Source organism: Nylanderia fulva, unplaced genomic scaffold (assembly GCF_048542155.1).
Source record: "Nylanderia fulva isolate GAGA-0341 unplaced genomic scaffold, ASM4854215v1 Scaffold29, whole genome shotgun sequence".
In the NCBI taxonomy this organism is placed as follows: Eukaryota; Metazoa; Arthropoda; class Insecta; order Hymenoptera; family Formicidae; genus Nylanderia; species Nylanderia fulva.
The window spans coordinates 527,319-546,165 of NW_028190358.1; the positions used below are offsets into that span (position 1 = coordinate 527,319).

Below are 18,847 nucleotides of genomic sequence, written 5' to 3' on the forward strand. Positions count from 1 at the left end.
CTCTCAGAGAGAAAGCTGATAATTCGATTTTAATCAGTTAAATCACGTGTCTAATACTCTATGTGTCGAATACTGTTATTAATATATGTATAATATTTATTATGTATGACCATTGACGAAAAGGTCTTTACGACAAATCCTTTTGCAAGATAGAAAGCAGTATTAAAAGTAAATCATACGCATAAAAATTTCATCTCGATGAACCAATACTTTCCCACGGATACGCGTTTTTCTTATTCCGATATCCGGATTACAGGGGGTTATCCGAGGTTAACCGATCGCGTTGAATTTCCGAGAATTCGACCTGGATTCTGCTTGTTTATCGTCGTCGTTTATTCTGAGCAACGTTGTAGAACAAAATATATCGCACATTGAAAAGCTCACCCGACATGAAGCGCTTGCGAGGCTTAATTAAACATTCGCGAGATAATTAAGCGACTTTACTGAAGAGTAATGGATAACATTATGAAGAATAGCCGAATCAATAAAGACATTCTTCTTTGATCGTTCTTTTCCTGAAGAAAATCAGCTCCGCTTTCGAACGACAATCGCGACGAAGAATCCATCTTAGTAGGCGAATTTCAATTATAAATTTAAACTTCTCAGATAATTCCGGATACAATGTTCGAGGGTTAGCAGCATTTTGCGGCACGTATAATTCATCGTCATCAGAAATTCCGCGCGTATATCCGCGCGCACGAAACAAGACAGGGCTGGGATGTATTACCGCCGCCGGATAACAAGAACTGATATATCCGAGGAAATATCGATCGGTTCTAATGGCGCATTAATATGCCATATTTGTCATGATTCTTAACGATCGGAGCCGTTAACAGCGCTAAGCGAACGCGCCTTGCTCCTTGACGCAGCATGACGCCTCGCCTCGAGTCGAAAGCGACAATCATCGGGCGTCACGTACGTACGGCAACGCTCTTTACTGGCAGCACCCGGTACGTAGATAGGGTGGACGCGTACATTGACTGTTTGTGCCACCGTTTACGAGCCAGCCACCTGTGTGCGGGGCTGCAAAACCGTTTATTCAATGCCACCGCGTGGTGGTGGCGAAACCCGGAGCCACCGTTCCGAGTCGACGCTGAAATTAATAATCCCGCGTGACGAACGTTTACGTCGAGGCAAATGTAAAGGGCAGCAAGATAATATTTATTGCATTGCGCAAAATTACACGTCGCTACCTTGGAATTGATTACACATACACATATACTCTCTCTTTCCCTCTCCTTCTCTCTTACATGTGGAGAGTGCAATTCGTGAAAATACTTGATCGTTGTGCATATACATGATTATAAATGCGTTACGTCACGTTTACGCGCGAAACTGTATCTATCACAGAATTCGTCATTTTAATCTGATATATATTCGCAAATCGATCACTATCACTTTTTAATAAAATTTGAATGTTTACGACGTTTGACGTTTTGTTCTATAGAAAGTTCGATACGATATTTTAGGTTCGATATTCGTTGTCAGTACTTTTTGATACTTGAGATAAAATGCATTGCGCAACGTCTGGAAAAAATAATATCGAGAGAAAAAATCTTAAATTTATATATATATATATATATATATATATTTAAAACATATACATTTACTGGTCGCACATTAACTGGTGTTTTACAATAAAAATTTGAAACGATATAATTTTACGAATTTTGATGTTAATTAACGCACGAAAATAATATCTACGCGTAATGATTCATATGGATGGGAACACATAATAATTAAACGTCATCAAAATTTTACAATGTCTTTAGCTTCTATTTCACTATTACAGAATTTCGTCATTGTTGCAAATAATTTTCTTTTCACTTGTGAACACAGCCAGTCTTCTTTTGTTGTATAATTCGTACGTGGTATCTTTTTCATAATGCTATCCTATTTTGATGTGGTTAAACAAAAGCAAATAGTTTTTCAACGGTACGCTACCTTCCTCCTGTTTCCATGGGGGGAAGAGCAGGAAGGGAAGAAATTAATTCTGCTACACGTTCGCTCGCTTAGTTATCCAACTCCGTATGGTGGATATTCGCGTGTACACCCCAGGATATCCAGCACTCGCACATTGAGCGCCCCAGGACACGATCCCAATTTGGACACTGTTGTACACGAGCGGACCACCAGAATCTCCCTGCGATATAAATAAATAAAACTTTTTCACTTTTGTATAAGGAAGCTATTTCGAAAAAGTAGTGCGACAACAAAAAAATCGTTTCAATGCGGTATATGTATATATGTGACGAGGATATTGATCGTGTTGGTTTCAAGTATGTTGAAGTAATCTATCTAATGTTGGTAAAAAATTATAAACAATATTAATATTGTTAAAAGAGAAATTACACGCATATAAATATATAATATATATGAAAATTTTTATACTAATAATATTTTATATTGTGTGTATGCATTATCGTAGAGAGCAATCTCTTTTGAAGGCTTCCTGGAAAGATATAAGAAGAGAATTTCATATATATTTTATGTGCACACAGATATATAGTAAGGGAAGGTAATAGAAAAAGATATGAAGTAAGATATAGAAAAGTAATATGGAGAAAAAAAAGATGCAAAAAGAATATCTATGATTAAAGGATTATAAATGTTTGGAAACAGACAATGAAATAAAAATATTGATTAAACACGAGACATATACCTGACAAGTGTCTTTTCCACCGGTAGTGAAACCTGCGCATAGCATGTTGGGTGTTACTATTCGCCAACGAGCATAAACCTTTCGGCAGGCTTCTTGATCAAAAATCGGAATCTTCAAGGTCTGCAGTACCTTGGAACTCTCGCCGTTTGCCTAAAATTCGCAACATTCCTGCATAATGTAGGCTATTGAAAGCTTATCGAACGTCCATCGGAAATTATGTCAACATTTGTCATGACGATCAATTGAACGACGTTAAACGATCAACGAATAAACCTTAATTTTCATACAGACAATCAATCTCGTCATATGTCATTACTGATGACACGAACAATCGGAAAAGACTTACCGACGTTTTTCCCCATCCCGAAACAACTGCATTGTTACCAGTTTTGATGACAATTGATGGTGTCGCCAAAGTAATAATTTTTGTGTTTCGATCCAAGGACAAAGGCTTGAGTAACTACAAATATTTTATTTTAAGAATATATGTATTGTGATGGTTAAGCCGTAATTGGCTACATACTTTGATCAAAGCCACATCGTAATCGTAATTATCCTCATCAAACGATTCATGCCAAATAATTGAGGAAATATCTGTGATCAGAATACCTCCATTATCGTGATAACTGCTGGCTACTCGGATTTTAAAGAGTGATACTTTTAAGCTAAAATAATAATAAACACGTTTAATGGATATAACAATTTTTTATGATGTAGAACTATGTTATCTAATTTAAATTTTAGTTTCTTCTTTTTCTTTCTTTTGTTTCTCTGATTTTTCATATGTATGTATACATGTGTGTGTAAAAATATTATTTATTATCTATTCTATTAAAAACCAAAAAATTGACACGAACCCGTAAACGCAATGTGCTGCTGTTAGGATCCATTCTTTGCTAATTATTGAACCTCCGCATACGAGTTTATTATTGTAATGAAGAGAAACCTGCCCAAAATAATTTTCGTAAGAAAATAATAACATTTTACATGCAAAATAATTTTATTTGTTAGAAAATCTTGAGGAATATTTAAGCATCAATATTGTTGTAGCAAATTTACACAATTACTCGAGTATCGAGCCATATAATAATTACAATGAAACATTTCAATCGTGAACTGACCTGATATGGATATTTATCGATAGTTGTAGATGTGCCTCCGATTATTCTAGATTCTAAACACGAGGCGGAAACTATTAACGTCAGACAGAATATAATCAGCATGGCTACGGTTGTTACGGCGACTTAGTTACTAACATGTTTATACGAAAATCAGCTCACGGATTCACGGTTATTCGATGATAAGACAAATGACACTGTGATATCAAGATATGATATACGTTGATATTCTGAGAAATCATTCATAAGGTGCAATTTTTCAAGAGCCGTTTAATTATTGATATACTATCGGAAAGAATTGGAAATAGATAAATTATTTTTAGATATGAAATTAAATCGATAATATATTTTAAATGCATTTAAGATATTAACACTTATTTGTATGCTTTATTATTATATTTTTTATAATTTAAAAAGTTTTGCGCTCAACAGATCTCAAAGCATTTATTTAAAATTAGCTTTACGTTTTAATTTTAACTTTATATATCGATTTCAATCGTTCTTTTTTATTTTTACATATCACGAAAATGCAATTTCATAGTGTAATATAGTGCAGTGGTTTAATTTTTTTTTATTTTTATATTGCACGATATTCCTATGTAAAATGAAAATATGTTTATAACGATATATCAATAGGGATCGTATAAAAAAAAACATGAATTTCCAAACTCCACTTGCCTGAGGCTAATGCTTGAATGTCCCCACATAAGCTTGAAAGCTCGCTCTACAGTTTTAAAATCATATAGTAGCATATTCGTAATATTAACATGTATATAAAATGGGAAGATTACATAGATGTATATATTTCATATACAAGAATAGAGAGAGAGAGAGAGAGAGAGAGAGAGAGAAATAAAAATCTATTAAATTTATTGTTTATTATTGATTTACGAATTTAATAATGAGACACAGTGAGATGCAAAGATATTAGAGAAAATTCGAAACAACAACTGATTGTGAGTGAAATTTCTGAGCAATATAACGTTGTATGCAATTAGTAACTTAATTATTTGGTGATCGCGTCCCCAGTTGTGTTCAATCGCGAAACAACAATCTCACTTATGGAGATGCTGCTCGGCGAATCTGAGTGGATGCTGCCCCCGTATACGTAAACTTCCTCTCATAGGTTAACTCGTTGTAATCTGTTCGAAATTTCTAACTCGTGATACTTACTTAGTTCTCACCAAACATATAACGGTTTAGCGCATACATACATATTATGAAATGTATACTCACACAAATAATATGAAATATTCTACAGTTATACTTCTCGAAGTTATACTTGTATCCCTTAACGTAAGTCTGACAGATCTATTTTGTAAGCATCAACTTCGAGAGTGTAAATAGATAGCAGAATCTTTACAAGATCTTGAAACTAAATTTAAGTGAGCTTTCCAGTAACATTTAAATTTGCAAAGTTAGTATATAAAAAGAGATACACACTTATAATATTATATATATATATATATATATATAAGATACTAAATATAATAAAACATTTCTTGATATTTGACTGTTAAAGGATCGATCCAAAATTATCGTTGAAATTATCTTTTTTGAAATTATATATAAATATGCTTTTATTAAAAATTAATATAACTCAAAAATTATACGACAAATTGCGTAAGGCAGGTTTACGCCCTGTTATTATCGAAACGCGTTTTTAATCAACGTATATATAACCTGTCGCGCTATCATCAGCCATGAGTGTATGACCGCAATATTGATAAAATAATCCCGCGACAAGATATTCGCTGACATTGACATTATAGCGAGAGGAAAATAATATTTATTTAAATTTATAGCAGATTTTCCATTTTACGAGATTATTATTTGATGTACATTTTACTAATATTCTATTAACGCATGTATGTTCATATAATGTTCTCTTTTTCGAGAGATAAAAGCAAAAAATTTGAGAGTTAAAACGTGCTTTTACTGCATCGCCCGATTTAACCAGAATATTTCTGTTTTTACACTAATTAATTTCACGCCAGTAAAATGTAATATCACATTCTACGGCAGATTGTATGAGGATTTACACGCACAATAGAGTTAATTCTCAATTTTGTCGAAATTATATTGCTGTACTCGTCTGTAGTCTTTATATACATTTCGTTTTTCAAAAATTTTAAAATCATTTTTGCTCATTGAGCGAAAAATATGAAAAGTAAAATTATAAATAAGAATTATAAAATATTCTCTGTAATATTCGTCATAATGCAATATTATTTATGCCTTCAAGACGTACGTAATAATGATCGACATATATTTTCACTTTTCAACTTTTATTCTGCGATGAAACGTGGTGTTAGCCGTGCAACATAACATTTATGTTTTTATTTTGCTCGCACATTCTCGACACTGACTCATTAGCAACATTACAATGCTCGTAATAAATGCAATGTTACCCGAATAAAATGTTTGCTTCACTAAAGATGAGTAAACCTGTTTTTTTTCTTTTTACTGCGTTAGATCAAACAATGATAAAATTCTTATAATGTGAACAAATAATATAGAATTAATGCTGTTTATGTGTGAATAGAATAAATTTATTTTTCCATTTTTACCCGAAAAATATTTATACTTTATGATATTAATTATTAACTACTTTTTTAAGTGGAATAAATATAATCTATTTAAATTATATCAATAACTATTATAATCTATATATTCAAATATATTAATAATTTAATTAATAATTAATTGAATTAACAACTATGTATTTAAAATTGCATTCAAACCATGGATTAAAATAAAAAATAAAATTAATTTACAATGACCAGTGAAAATTTAAATCAACAATAAAAATTCGATTTAATAATAACGTAAACATCTACGTTGAACTTTAATAACAAACAACAGATAGGGATTTGTATGTAAGCAGAGTTATAATTTTTATAAAAATTGTAAGTGATTCTAAATATTATATTGAGATTTTCAATTCTTTAATTATAATCTTCAAAATATGTTGTTAAAATACAATGATTACAAAACGTTCCGAAAAATCCGCAAAAGTCTGGTACTTTTAAAGATCTTTAAAAGATATATGAGTTAAAAAATTTTTAAATTTATGTATATTTTAATATCCGATTTTTCTCATTCAAGCGATGTACAAATTATTGAGAAAGAATTATTTTGCGGTATATCACTGCGAACTCCAGATTTGCTAGACTTGAGGATTATTTATTGAAAGAAAGAACGGAAGTATCGAAGAATATCCATTTGTGAAGTTAGTATTACGAGCGGTCGATCTTTACGGACGATTTGTTTTTTAGAAGATGGGTTTTCTTTCCTGTTTATTAACAACAAATAATTATGTAAATAAAAAAATAACAAAAGTAATAAAAATAAATATTATGTAAATATAAATATTATTATATATTATAATAAATAAAAATAAATATGTATTATAAGAAAAATAAAGTGGTAAAATAATAAATAGGAAGAAAACAATCTCTCACTATTAACAATTTGAAGTTTGTAGACAATTATTTTCAATAATCAAATTTTATCATCAACACTCGTCCAAGCATTTTAGTTTGCAAGATTAATGTTATTGTCGCTCTCAGTTTTGCTCACACAAAAGATAAGTCTTTTTGGATGTTTATTTTGCTATTTGTTGGCATTATGACAACTTATTTCACGACGTTATTTCGCGCATATTTCGGATCGATGCCTAATTATGCTACCGGTAGCTATCGATTAAGAAGCAACGACATCGATAAATTATGCAAAATGCAAATGTCACTTATTTCAGGCAATACTTCTATTCAAGAAAAGCTGTGCGCAATCTTTAAGGTTTGTGTAGGTTCCTTAAGCGTCAAGCAAAAAAGGAAGAAAAAAAATATGTATGATGTAATTTTTCGTCTTTCGAGTGAGAAATAATGTATATCCAATGGATAAACAAGTGTAAAAGTAAGGAAAAGCTCTTGTTTTTTCTCCCTGTCTAGTTTTTGTGAGTAAACCGGCTCGAGACGATAGAGCGGATAGAAGAAGAATAAGAATAAAAGAAACAGAAAGAAACGGAAATGTTGCACAAGGATTCGCTGGTGAAAAAATATTAATCTCCGCACACAGATGAAAAGTATCGCTCGTCGTAGTACTTTTATTCTTATGCCGTTACGCAGACAGTTTTAAATATCGAGCAGTCGCGATCGAAAATTGGCGAGCTTTCCGGCGGCGATATTTTTCTCTCTACGCGGGATAACGGAAGGAACGGATAATATATTGCGACGACTCCTATCGATTTTTGCGCTTGCACATAGCGATCGTTGTAAGGGACTTGGGGGCTGCAGCCGTGTTCCCGAGGGGGTATCCTCTATCGCTGCTATTCTCTTGCCACGATAAAGAACCGATTAGAATTACTACACAAACACTCACGAAGAATCGCTTCGAATTTTGTGTACACGTTTGTTTCTAGAATGGTGGCGGTCCATTGCAAAATGGCCATCTGATAGGAATTGTGTCTCTTGGGGCCTTCGATTGTGCAAAATTTGTTCATTCCAAAGTATGTTGCGGCATTTCACAATTGGATACTAAAAAAAGTTAGTTTTGCTTCTCTAATTCTTTTTCAGTTTTCAAAAAATACAAATGTTTGTATTAATTTTTGCAAACTATCAATATTTTTTATAAGAGAAGATGATATAAAATGCATTATGTATAAAAGTTTATACCAAATATTTACATATTGTTTCTATCTTGTTGAGAAGCCGATTGTGCGGAATAGCCAGTTGTCTAAGACTTTTTTAGCGATTAAAACATTAATAAATCCACACATACATTTATTCATTTATTTACTGTTCCACAGACAATCATTACACACTCACGCACACATGGGTGCTATCTTTTTTTAATTATATTTAATAAAGAAGCGTAATGTATGTGCATTAAAACTGTACACTTATATAATTATTACCAGGCAATCAATTTTATCCATCGTTTTTATCTTGATAAACATCGTGCAAAAAATATAAATTATAAGTAGTCATTATTCTTTGAATAAAGCTGCTAAAAAGATTTTAACCGCTGATTAATTCTGTACAATCAGATTCTCAACGAGATGGAAAAGAGAAGAGTAAATTTGTATAAATTTTTATAAACCTTTTCTTTCATTAATTGGCGTGCGCAAAATATCGACGGTAATTTAACGACCAATCGCGACGGCGTGTCGGAAGTTTCATTTTCGAAACATGACAATTAAGCCATATTTGAAATCGCTAGTACAGAACATTCACCGCTAACGTTTAAATTAAATGGCATGCTCGAGGTACTGTATTCATGGACTTTATCAAGGGGTACGGTTGCACGCGGTAGGTCGAAATAATTGATTGCTAGTTCGTTGCTGCTACGTTAAATCGTTATAAATATGCATTAGATATTGACGAAACCGCATAATATTTGAATTCAAGTAATTATTTACTTGCACTCAAGCGGCTATTTTCTTATCTTTCAGAGAGACAGATACGTACATATACATATATGTATATACAATGTATATCTCATTTTATGTAATACTTCAATATTATATAACTCTTTATTTTAATTAAACTCGTAACTATTATAATGAGGTAAAATTTAACTGGAGATATTTGGTTATCGAAAATTAAACGTCGAAGGTGTTGTAAAGTCAATCTGGTATAATTATGCTAATTTGCAAAATTTTATATATTTATTAAGATATATAGACATTATAATTTTTCATGTAGACATAAACTGTATATAATTAATTGGGATTAAAGTGTAATGATTTTACACGTCTTACTTATAATTGATGCCGGAGTTTACAAAGATCCAAGATAAGTAGCTGTTGATACGAGTGTAGACTCCTGGATGTATCTTGGTTTCACATCCTAATCCGTAGGATAGAATACCAATCAGCGTTTGTTGCGACACTAGAGGCGCACCTAGATCACCCTGTAAACAATAATATCACGATGGTTTTGATATCGCTAGACGCTTCAATCATTTTAATTGCTTGATATCAAGATATTCAACGACCGACGCAATATATATATATACAAGCTCAAGATACATCAAATATTGATCCTCTATCCACTTACGTTAAAATCTTGTTTATTTGTGAAAATATATCGCATTTATTAAACAGCTGTCAGAACTTTTTCATTTGATAATTTTTAGATGCATTAGAAAATTTCAGAAGTCATCTATAAAATTCTAGAAAATTTATGCAAACTCTCGGTAATATCACACTACGTATAAATTGATTGTAAATAAAACGGTAAATACGATTCGTGTGTTACGGCGAAACACTGTATCTACACACAAAAGTGCTCTCTCGTTCTATAGTCTTCGAACATAGCCGCGTTTGCGAAATAACGGAAATTTTTCTAGCGCGCGTATACGAGTCTCTTCACATTTTGCTCGCGGTACATCGGCGGCGCGTGGAAATTGCGTTCTCGAGTCAAGTGCCGCATTGTTCACCGATCTGGTGCATCCGACACCTGAACCAGCCGCGCGCATACTTGCGGAAAGACTATTGACTCCATCGACGTAATTGTACACTCGCGGCCGTGTACAATTGGAATTCGACCACCATCGGACTGCTCTTAATTTACGCGCCTCGCATTTTCCACCGACCGTTTCCGCTTCCTGCGCGAGATCATTATATGAACGCGAGCTAGGTATATGCGTGAGTGAGAATGACTATTTAACACAAATCGCACAGATAAATTCTGTAATTGTTCATTATCTCTTTTTCCCGTGGTATCTTCCGTTGTTAAAAAGAACACGACCCGTTGCGCCTGACACCCTAGAACGCGTACCCGGCACGTAGATGATGCATATACCGTGCACGCGTGCCAAGTGTCGCGAGTTGCGTCGCGTCAACCTCATCTTATGTTCATCTTACCTGACACCTTTCCGACGGTCGGGTCGCGTTAACGGCGCACAGCATCTCCTCGGACAGGGGCTTATAGCTCGGCAGCCGCTCTTTGCACGTACGTTGATTTATGATCGCCACCACGGCCGTTGTGAGCTCAGTCTTGGCCGGCTTCTGCAAATTTGGCACAGCTCGCACGTTTTTACGACACGTTTCTCGTTATTGTAACTTGAGTTTCTCCCGGGACAAATCGGGGTCTACGAACGCGCGCGAACGTTTTGCGTTCGTGTTTCATAACGATTTACTTTGCTACACCGACGTGACTTTGAATAACTGTCAGCTAAAATTGCGTAGATAGTTTGCATATCCGCGTGCGTGCTGTCAAAATCTCATTTTCTTTGCACGCACGAGGCTTTCGAAGAAACGAAAGATTCAAAGTTTCACCGCGGAACAATCGGCGAATTATACATTCTATAGATTGCGTGATACTTGAACACTTGGTTAAATGGCACTTTTTTCACGTACGGATGTTTACGAGTTGAGTACGCTTGGAAATAAATTAAAGTTACGCGTATATAAAGTTATTCGAAATTTACCACTTTCCAGCCAGTCACGACACAGGATGTTCCATTCTGGATTTGTTCATTTTCCTTCTCCGGGAGCGCGATAGGAAGCAACTTTTCTCCAAACTCTGCGGGATTCTTTAGCTACAAGATTGATAAATGCGACAAGTTTATCACGATAAACATATGTGCTGAATGTTTGCTTAGTGATTGAAAAAACATACCTTTAACAATGCTATGTCGTTGAAGTACTCGTACTTATCGAATTTTTCGTGAATTGCAACATTGCTTATTTCTAAGACATTGCCACAAGAGTTGCAATTTACGTAGGAGGAACGAACGCGTACGGATATTATCGATAATTCTTTACTGTAAGATCCAAAAATACATAAAAATGTGTTGGACTCGTAGAATCTTATACTTGAGATTAATTACAAAAATACATAATAAAACAAAAAGAAATAATTATAATTAAGAAAAGGTCGGCGCGTTCTTTAGGAGAAAAAGCAAACTCAATGAAATCAAAGTCTTCTGTCTGAAAGAGACACCTGGTACATTATTATATATTTTTCACAGTAGAGCACGTACTTGAAAACGCAGGATGCCGCAGTCATAATCCACGATTCGTGTATGAATGCGCCGCTGCATACGTGACGTCCGGCAATTTGGATCGATACCTATCGGTATTGAAATAACGAATTCTATCTGAAATCCGATTTATTCGAAAATAATAGCGGCTTACAGTCACTGCGCTGTACTGACTACCGATTAAAACCACATATGAATGGCGTATAGTTTTATTTGTCAGTGGAACGCACGATACTGAGAGCCGTTGCGTATAAAAAAAAGAAATGGAATTTCTCTCACGTGGTATGGATAATCCTCGATGTCCACATATTGATGGCTTTTGGTATTAACGGCTATAATTACACTTTATATAGTAAAAACAATTTAATCAAAGAAGTGCGAATACTTGTAAAAATGTTGAACTCACTATATGCCAGAAGGCTGCAGAAGAATAGAATGATTTTCTTGGACATTTCTTTTGTGCTGATCGATCACGACTAATGCTTCTAATGTAAAAAGATTTTGTCCACGCAAAATTTGATCTGAAGATAAACGTTTACTATCGCGTTATCTACAATATATCTAAAACAATTATAAAGTGTTATCGTAGGAATGTGAAGAATTATCGCGTGATTAATTTAAAGTTATATATTAAAAGTACAATTCCATTACGAGATAAATGTTTGTGTATCTATATGGGATATAAAACGTATAATATATAAATGATACCTTATCAATTGGTTGATAATGGTAAAATCGTGTTAAGATCATGATAATTAATTGAATTTCTGTGGTATAAAGAGCAAGATTATGTAAGATATTCTTCATACTTTTTAATCAGCACTAGCTTTTCATCTTTATGATTGTACAATTTAAAAGTCGGAGCTTATTGTTGGATTATATATGATATTTATAACATTGATCACGTCATTCATTAATAATAATTTATTTGTATATTCATTATTGCAATTTTAATTGATATACTTTCCAATAAATGTTATTGTAACGATATGCTATTGCTTATAAATTGTTCATAACCAAAGCTATTTAAACTTGTTTGCATTTGTCTTTAGATAATATTGCAAAATGTACATTGTTTGCAGAATATAATTTCTGCCTTAATGAAAAAAAAATGCATTTTCAAGACGTGCGCAATTGTCAGAGATCAAACCCCACTAATCCATTTTATCCACCATAGAAGACCCGCGACGTTGGTGTAAACACCAGGATAAAGCGGCTGGGCGCATTTATATCCCCAGGATACGATTCCGTAGAGGGTGCCATTGGCTGCGAGCGGTCCACCCGAATCACCTTGACATGAATCTTTTCCACCCTCCATGTAACCCGCGCAGATCATTCTGTCGGTGATGCTGCGGACGTATTTGTATCTGTTTCGACACGTTTTTCTGTCGACGATCGGAAGCGACACTTTTCTCAACACGGGTGACGACTTTCCACCTGGCTAAAATAAAAAATCATAACTTCCACTATTTCAATTCATTGAATTTAATATGCCTGCGACTCTAATTAGGGCCGTTAATAAGCCATATTACGATTATAAATATAATCGTATATTATTACATATATATATCATATGACATATACAAAAATTATCTTCCTCTACAAATCGATTACTAATAAAGGCTATGATGCGAAAAATGCATTTTTACTAACAATAAGACAGAAATCCGCGGCTAAATATAATTTAATATTACCGTTTCGCATATGTGCGTAATATAATATTTCATATACATTCGCAACACGATTTAATATCATCGCGAATATCGATTTTCTCTGCGGTCGCGTATTGCAACATCGAATGCACCAATCGAATGCAGCGGTTCCGATTTCCGACACCAGATACACATGAGATAACATGAAATTTTCGCGATTGCTCTCGTGAAATCTTTGAATCGCGCCCGAACGATCGGGAAAATTCGCTGTTACTTAGCACACCATCTGTTTTCCGCAACGTTCAGATAATGAGTCTATTCTCTGTGAACTCACCTGCACCGCACCCCATCCGGTAACGTTCACCATAACACCATTCGCGAGTTCGTTTTCCGCAAGCTTCACTGGCTGCAACCTATCGTTAAATCTGATTTCGCCGTCGACCTGAAATGAAATTTCCAGAGCGTGCGAGAGCTACCGATGTTGTTATTGTCAGCTGGCGCAGGCTGTTAGTAAGCAAAGAGAAAAAAAGCACACAGAGAGAAAGAGAAGGGGAGAGTTAATATTACGTACTTCGAGAAGAGCAATATCGTAATCGATCGTCAAGTCATTGTAAGCCGGATGTCGAATGATCCTTTTAACTTGATAATAGACACCCTTGTACTTGTCATTATTTCCTGCATTCAGTCTGTAACGGTTTGCCGATAAACTGCAACGAAACGAAATACGCGTCAATATATGAAAATACTGTGACAATAACTACATACTATATGCGAACCACGCTATGACAATATCGACAAAACGTTTACTGGTAAATGCGCGATCGCATTCGTAATAGCGAGGATGATCGCGCAAACGTGCCTCCAATTTTCCAACTTGCACTGTGACAATATTCATCGGAATAAGCTCAATATGGTATTTAATTTGTTTGCAAATAATCAAAAATTCTGTTCAATTTGCTGTTTAAAATAAAATTAAATGAGAAAATTAATTTAAAATTGTCTTCTATATTTGATTATTTGGTTATTAGATTTCAAACCAGGTCTTTTATTTTAAAACATTTATTTATTATTAAAGTTCGATAGATTATAAGTAAGACGTATTTATACTGATAACGGGTTTCGAGAAAGCTAAATACAGTCCTGATAAATACGATGGCATCATATTTGACACTTGATAAGAAGTATTAAATTATAATTAAGAGACTTTTTCAAAGATAAGGCCAGAGGTCATTATCCCAAACGCGGGTTTTATAAAGATTTAAATTTGTCTCTCGGGATGAGATAATGCGCGCGACATACATAAAAAGAAATACGTATATACCTGACACAATGAGCCGCAGTGACAGCCCATTTATTACTGATGATGGCAGCCCCGCAAGTATGCTGTGTACCTCGCTGGAGGCTCAATTGATAAGGATGCTGACTTATGTCAACTATCGTACCTCCTACGATCCGAGGGTCAAGAAAAAAAGCCGGTCGCAAGAAGGATGCTGTAATATTAAATTTGACGAGAGAATTTATTTTCTGGCTATTTCAGCAAAAAAGTTTGCCCCAAAATGCGGCGAATACATAAATCACGCAAGGGTTTCATCGCTTTTATTACACGTAGCGTTTTGTAGCCTTTGAATTTTTGTTTTTTAAAATAGAACTCCTCGAGCGTAATAGACAATATGGCTAAGTAAATTCTACCGTATTGATTTGATTTCACGCGCCATTATTAATTGTAAAGCTCGGTATCAAATTAATTGTGTTACATTAATTATATTATGTATATTCATATATTGAATATTCACATTTGCAAATATAAAAATATAAACTTGCACGAAAAGATACATTATACGTGTAACAAATATAAAAATTATCGATTTCTTCCACTCACCGAAACCTCCAATGAGAAAGAGGTAGGAAGCGAAACTTCGCAACATCTTACAAGTATACAGACTAATGTCGTGTACACGCACTGGCTTTTATATTGGAGACAGGTTTCTCATCTGGTGAAAAACTCTTATCTCGTGACAACGCAACCCATTTTCTTCGAATATCGCATAGTGTAACGCAATTGTTATAAAGAAATGTCATATAGGAAATAAACGATAACGAACTGTAAATAAACCGCAATAAAACCAGACGTAGAAATATTCGTATTGGCTATTTTAGACTATAGACGACTTTTTCAGAATATAGATTTTCTATTTTATTTTGTTTTATTTTATTACGCGTAGACAATTTTATACGTTTTTTTTTTACATTTTAATTTTATTATATCAAAAATAAAACAAAAAGCTTGATCAATTTTTCATTATTTTCGAATATCACTTCTTTTTTAAACGTCATTTAAGTATATCGGTCGTATCTTTATCGGTTAGATTATTTTATCGGTTTTTTCTCGATTGAAATTATATTATAATACGTGATTTTTCAAAAATTCGAGTGCAATGTGTGACAGACGGCATTTAAATAATCATATAAGTGATTGGTTGTAGGTTTGTTTACACAAATGTGATCCGATCGAGCTCCGATAAGTCTTTATCTTGTAAAAATCATGCTGTACATCAAAAAGTTTCACAACTTGTTGTTGAAATGAAATGTAGGCCATAAAAGTAACGGATAAAAATCATTATACTCATCTCGATAAGATATTTGCTTTATATACCCATCGTTTTTTATTAGTTCCTAAATGATACACTTTATGTGAAGTATGTTCACATATTTTTAATATTTATTTTTGATAAATATGTACAGATATTTACTATAATATATATTTTTAATACTTACTTCTATTATATATTTGAGAATATTTCTCCTAATATTAATTAAAAATTAAAAACACATAAATGTTTCTTTAAAAAATATCATTTTAATTTTATAATTTTCATAATCGAAATTCTGCGCATATTATTGGTTTACAACTAATTAATCGCTGGAAATTCGCAATTTCAATTAAAGCTCGCCCTCCTATACATATATCTTTTATATCTATTTCAACAGACATTTGGAATTCGTACGCATGAACTGTGGTGGTTTTCAATACATCGATTAATGAAATTCTAATAATTCCATAGGTCCATTGAACTGGAAATGAATCATTTTCGTATCCATCTATCTTGCGCTCGACAGACAATTTTGATCCATGGATTATTAATTAATCGTCTTATATGTATGGTTTACTTATTGAAATAGTATGAATTCTGATATTAATACGATATCGACAAACCCGGTTTTATCGACGATTCCTAAATGCAAATATGTAACAGAACTAATAAAATTGAAGCTCCAATTGTCGAGTAGGAATGATTTTGTTCGAAAACATATTCAATCCTTTTTAAAGATTTATACATATCTTGCGCGTGCCTTAAAAATGTATTACTTAGCTTAAGGCACAGAATTATATTCACACTTTCACACAGTTTCTTCGAAAACTCGCTGACAATTAAAATTTCCGGATTTTCCGTCGTACCCAGCCAATATTGCCTCGAAATATAGCAGATGTCTGCTTATACGGGATATTTCGAGGATTGTTACGAGGGGTAAAAGAGTGCCATACCAGACTGCACACTTGCCGACATCGGCAACGACTGCTGTCTGGCGATTAACATATAAATCAAAGTTCCAACGCGGCAGGCCACCTCCTCCTCTTCCTTCTCTCGCTCGAATTCACCCCTGGATTCCCCTGTTATCCGCGCCGAATGCGTGTGCGCCATCTTGTGTGCTATTCTCTCTCTTTCATCATTTCTTTATCTCTATTTTTCTATCATTTTCTTGAAGACGCACTAAAATCTTCGGATGGTGAGAAGCTGGCAGTTATCGAAAGAATATCTTCATCTCACAATGACGAGCAACAAATATAATCTGCGCTATATGGTTTGTCAAAAGCTCTTCTTCCGATCAATCCTCTCGTAAATTATAGTCCAAAATAAATGAGTAAATGACGAGACCAGTGTGTAAATGGGAGAATATTTTGCATGTAGAAAATCTGAAATGTCAGCATATAAATTACATTATCAGTAGTTTTCGTTAAATACATTTACGCATTGGCCGCTGATCGATAGAGGAGTACTCGGTTCGGGCTGCAATTAAACGAGAATTTGGTCTAGTTAATACCGGATACGGATTTGAATAGCAATTGGATGGATTGCCCATTTAGGGCGATTTGATCTTTAACTTTTAAATTCTCGTATACGTTCCAAAGAGATGCAAACATATCGGTTAAATGTATTCCCAAGTACTGCGAACTGATTCTAATCAGAAGAGCAGACTATCAGCGTAATTTGAACGGAAAGGAACTAAAGTCCTTTGCCGATATATATATATATATCTTCACAATTAATTGTTGATCGCCAGTGATAAAATTTTAACAAATAATAAGATGCAATTTAATTCGACCAAAAACTGGCTATTTATTTATTGAAAATAAGTACACACTACGTTTCGACCCACATTGTGGTCCTTTTCAAGTGTGTTGTTCTTATTCAGCAATTACATTAATTAAAAATAGAAACGTCAGTAGCTAACAGATTGTCGATATGACAGGACAACTTTCATGTTTCTATTTTTAATTAATGTAATTGCTGAATAAGAACAACACTTGAAAAGAACCACAATGTAGGTCGAAACGTAGTGTGTACTTATTTTATATGAATAGCCAGTTTTTGGTCGAATTAAATTGCATCTTATTATATATATATATATATCTCCGAAGCCATGATAGGTAGTCGAGGTGGAACGAGTTCTGGGTGTCGTAAGTCTGCCACGATGTAGGAGTCTAACGAGTCCCATCCTGAGAGAATTCTCGGACACACTCCGTGGACATCCGTACCGTAACGGGGTGTACTTTCTCCTTCGACTACCCGCGATATTCTTTCCCTGTTCCTTCGCCCATAAGCGTCGCGTCTCTCCGTCCAAAGCGATTACAGCACACTGGGGACAAGGACGTTGCAACGACGTATGCAATTTCCACACTTTCGCCGGTCGCAATTTATCAGCGGCGAAAGTCGACCGCAAATGTACGCGAGAAGAGATCGAGAAACGAGGATGTATCCCATCGAGGACATGCATCTTGCTGTTTCTCCACGTTGAAATATCGTAGATGCACGAGAACTGGTCGAAGATATTTTTTCGCGAAATGCAATCCTTGTGTGCGTTCGTAAAAGTGCAGCCTGATAGAGATAATATTTTGAAGTATATCCAAAGAGGATCTCTCTCGGAATGAGATATAAACGTTCGGAGACAGGTTTTCGGATGGTTTCGCGACGCGATTGGAAATTTGGTAAGTTATAAGTTTCTCGGTGCTTGATTCGAGATCGTTGCGAGACTTTTATCGCAAATAGGATGACGCAACGCTTCGCGACGCATCTGTACCACGTCGACGTGAGAAGCAAGATTGGGCGCGTGGCAATTAACAATTAGCGATTTTGATAACGAGC

The 18,847-nt window shown here is 34.3% G+C and overlaps 3 protein-coding genes across 3 annotated transcripts; all 3 read right to left on the reverse strand.

Annotated features, from left to right (window-relative positions):
- Window positions 1-1,751: 1,751 nt before the first annotated feature.
- Window positions 1,752-3,946, reverse strand: LOC114933101 (trypsin-1-like). Its single transcript, XM_029305563.2, has 6 exons — window positions 3,784-3,946; window positions 3,520-3,608; window positions 3,186-3,327; window positions 3,009-3,122; window positions 2,663-2,812; window positions 1,752-2,143 (listed from the first exon to the last, which is right to left on the reverse strand). Exons 1-6 carry the CDS (start codon window positions 3,883-3,885, stop codon window positions 1,997-1,999), a joined length of 744 nt encoding a protein of 247 aa, XP_029161396.1. The 5' UTR covers window positions 3,886-3,946; the 3' UTR covers window positions 1,752-1,996.
- A 5,483-nt stretch (window positions 3,947-9,429) lies between these two features.
- On the reverse strand, window positions 9,430-12,372 carry LOC114933049 (trypsin-1-like). The gene is made up of 7 exons (XM_029305483.2): window positions 12,179-12,372; window positions 12,052-12,104; window positions 11,773-11,861; window positions 11,409-11,553; window positions 11,218-11,328; window positions 10,652-10,795; window positions 9,430-9,696 (listed from the first exon to the last, which is right to left on the reverse strand). Exons 1-7 carry the CDS (start codon window positions 12,222-12,224, stop codon window positions 9,541-9,543), a joined length of 744 nt encoding a protein of 247 aa, XP_029161316.2. The 5' UTR covers window positions 12,225-12,372; the 3' UTR covers window positions 9,430-9,540.
- Window positions 12,373-12,569: 197 nt separating this feature from the next.
- Window positions 12,570-15,370, reverse strand: LOC146722661 (trypsin-1-like). The gene is made up of 5 exons (XM_085484042.1): window positions 15,304-15,370; window positions 14,746-14,914; window positions 13,996-14,131; window positions 13,759-13,866; window positions 12,570-13,213 (listed from the first exon to the last, which is right to left on the reverse strand). The coding sequence occupies exons 1-5, from the start codon at window positions 15,347-15,349 to the stop codon at window positions 12,917-12,919; spliced, it is 756 nt and encodes a 251-aa protein (XP_085340168.1). The 5' UTR covers window positions 15,350-15,370; the 3' UTR covers window positions 12,570-12,916.
- Between the last annotated feature and the right edge of the window lie 3,477 nt (window positions 15,371-18,847).

Coding starts and splice junctions, on each gene's coding strand:
- LOC114933101 (XM_029305563.2), bottom strand. CDS start 3,885: ATGCTGATTATATTCTGTCTGACGTTAATAGTTTCCGCCTCGTGTTTA. Junction 3,123..3,185: donor ACGATGTGGCTTTGATCAAA/GTATGTAGCCAA, acceptor AAATATTTGTAG/TTACTCAAGCCTTTGTCCTT. Junction 2,144..2,662: donor GTGGAAAAGACACTTGTCAG/GTATATGTCTCG, acceptor TTTATATCGCAG/GGAGATTCTGGTGGTCCGCT.
- LOC146722661 (XM_085484042.1), bottom strand. CDS start 15,349: ATGTTGCGAAGTTTCGCTTCCTACCTCTTTCTCATTGGAGGTTTCG. Junction 14,132..14,745: donor ACTGCGGCTCATTGTGTCAG/GTATATACGTAT, acceptor GTTTCGTTGCAG/TTTATCGGCAAACCGTTACA. Junction 13,214..13,758: donor CCGGATGGGGTGCGGTGCAG/GTGAGTTCACAG, acceptor TTTTTATTTTAG/CCAGGTGGAAAGTCGTCACC.
- LOC114933049 (XM_029305483.2), bottom strand. CDS start 12,224: ATGTCCAAGAAAATCATTCTATTCTTCTGCAGCCTTCTGGCATATA. Junction 12,105..12,178: donor CTGCAGCCTTCTGGCATATA/GTGAGTTCAACA, acceptor GTGTAATTATAG/CCGTTAATACCAAAAGCCAT. Junction 11,862..12,051: donor TCGAGGATTATCCATACCAC/GTGAGAGAAATT, acceptor CAATACCGATAG/GTATCGATCCAAATTGCCGG.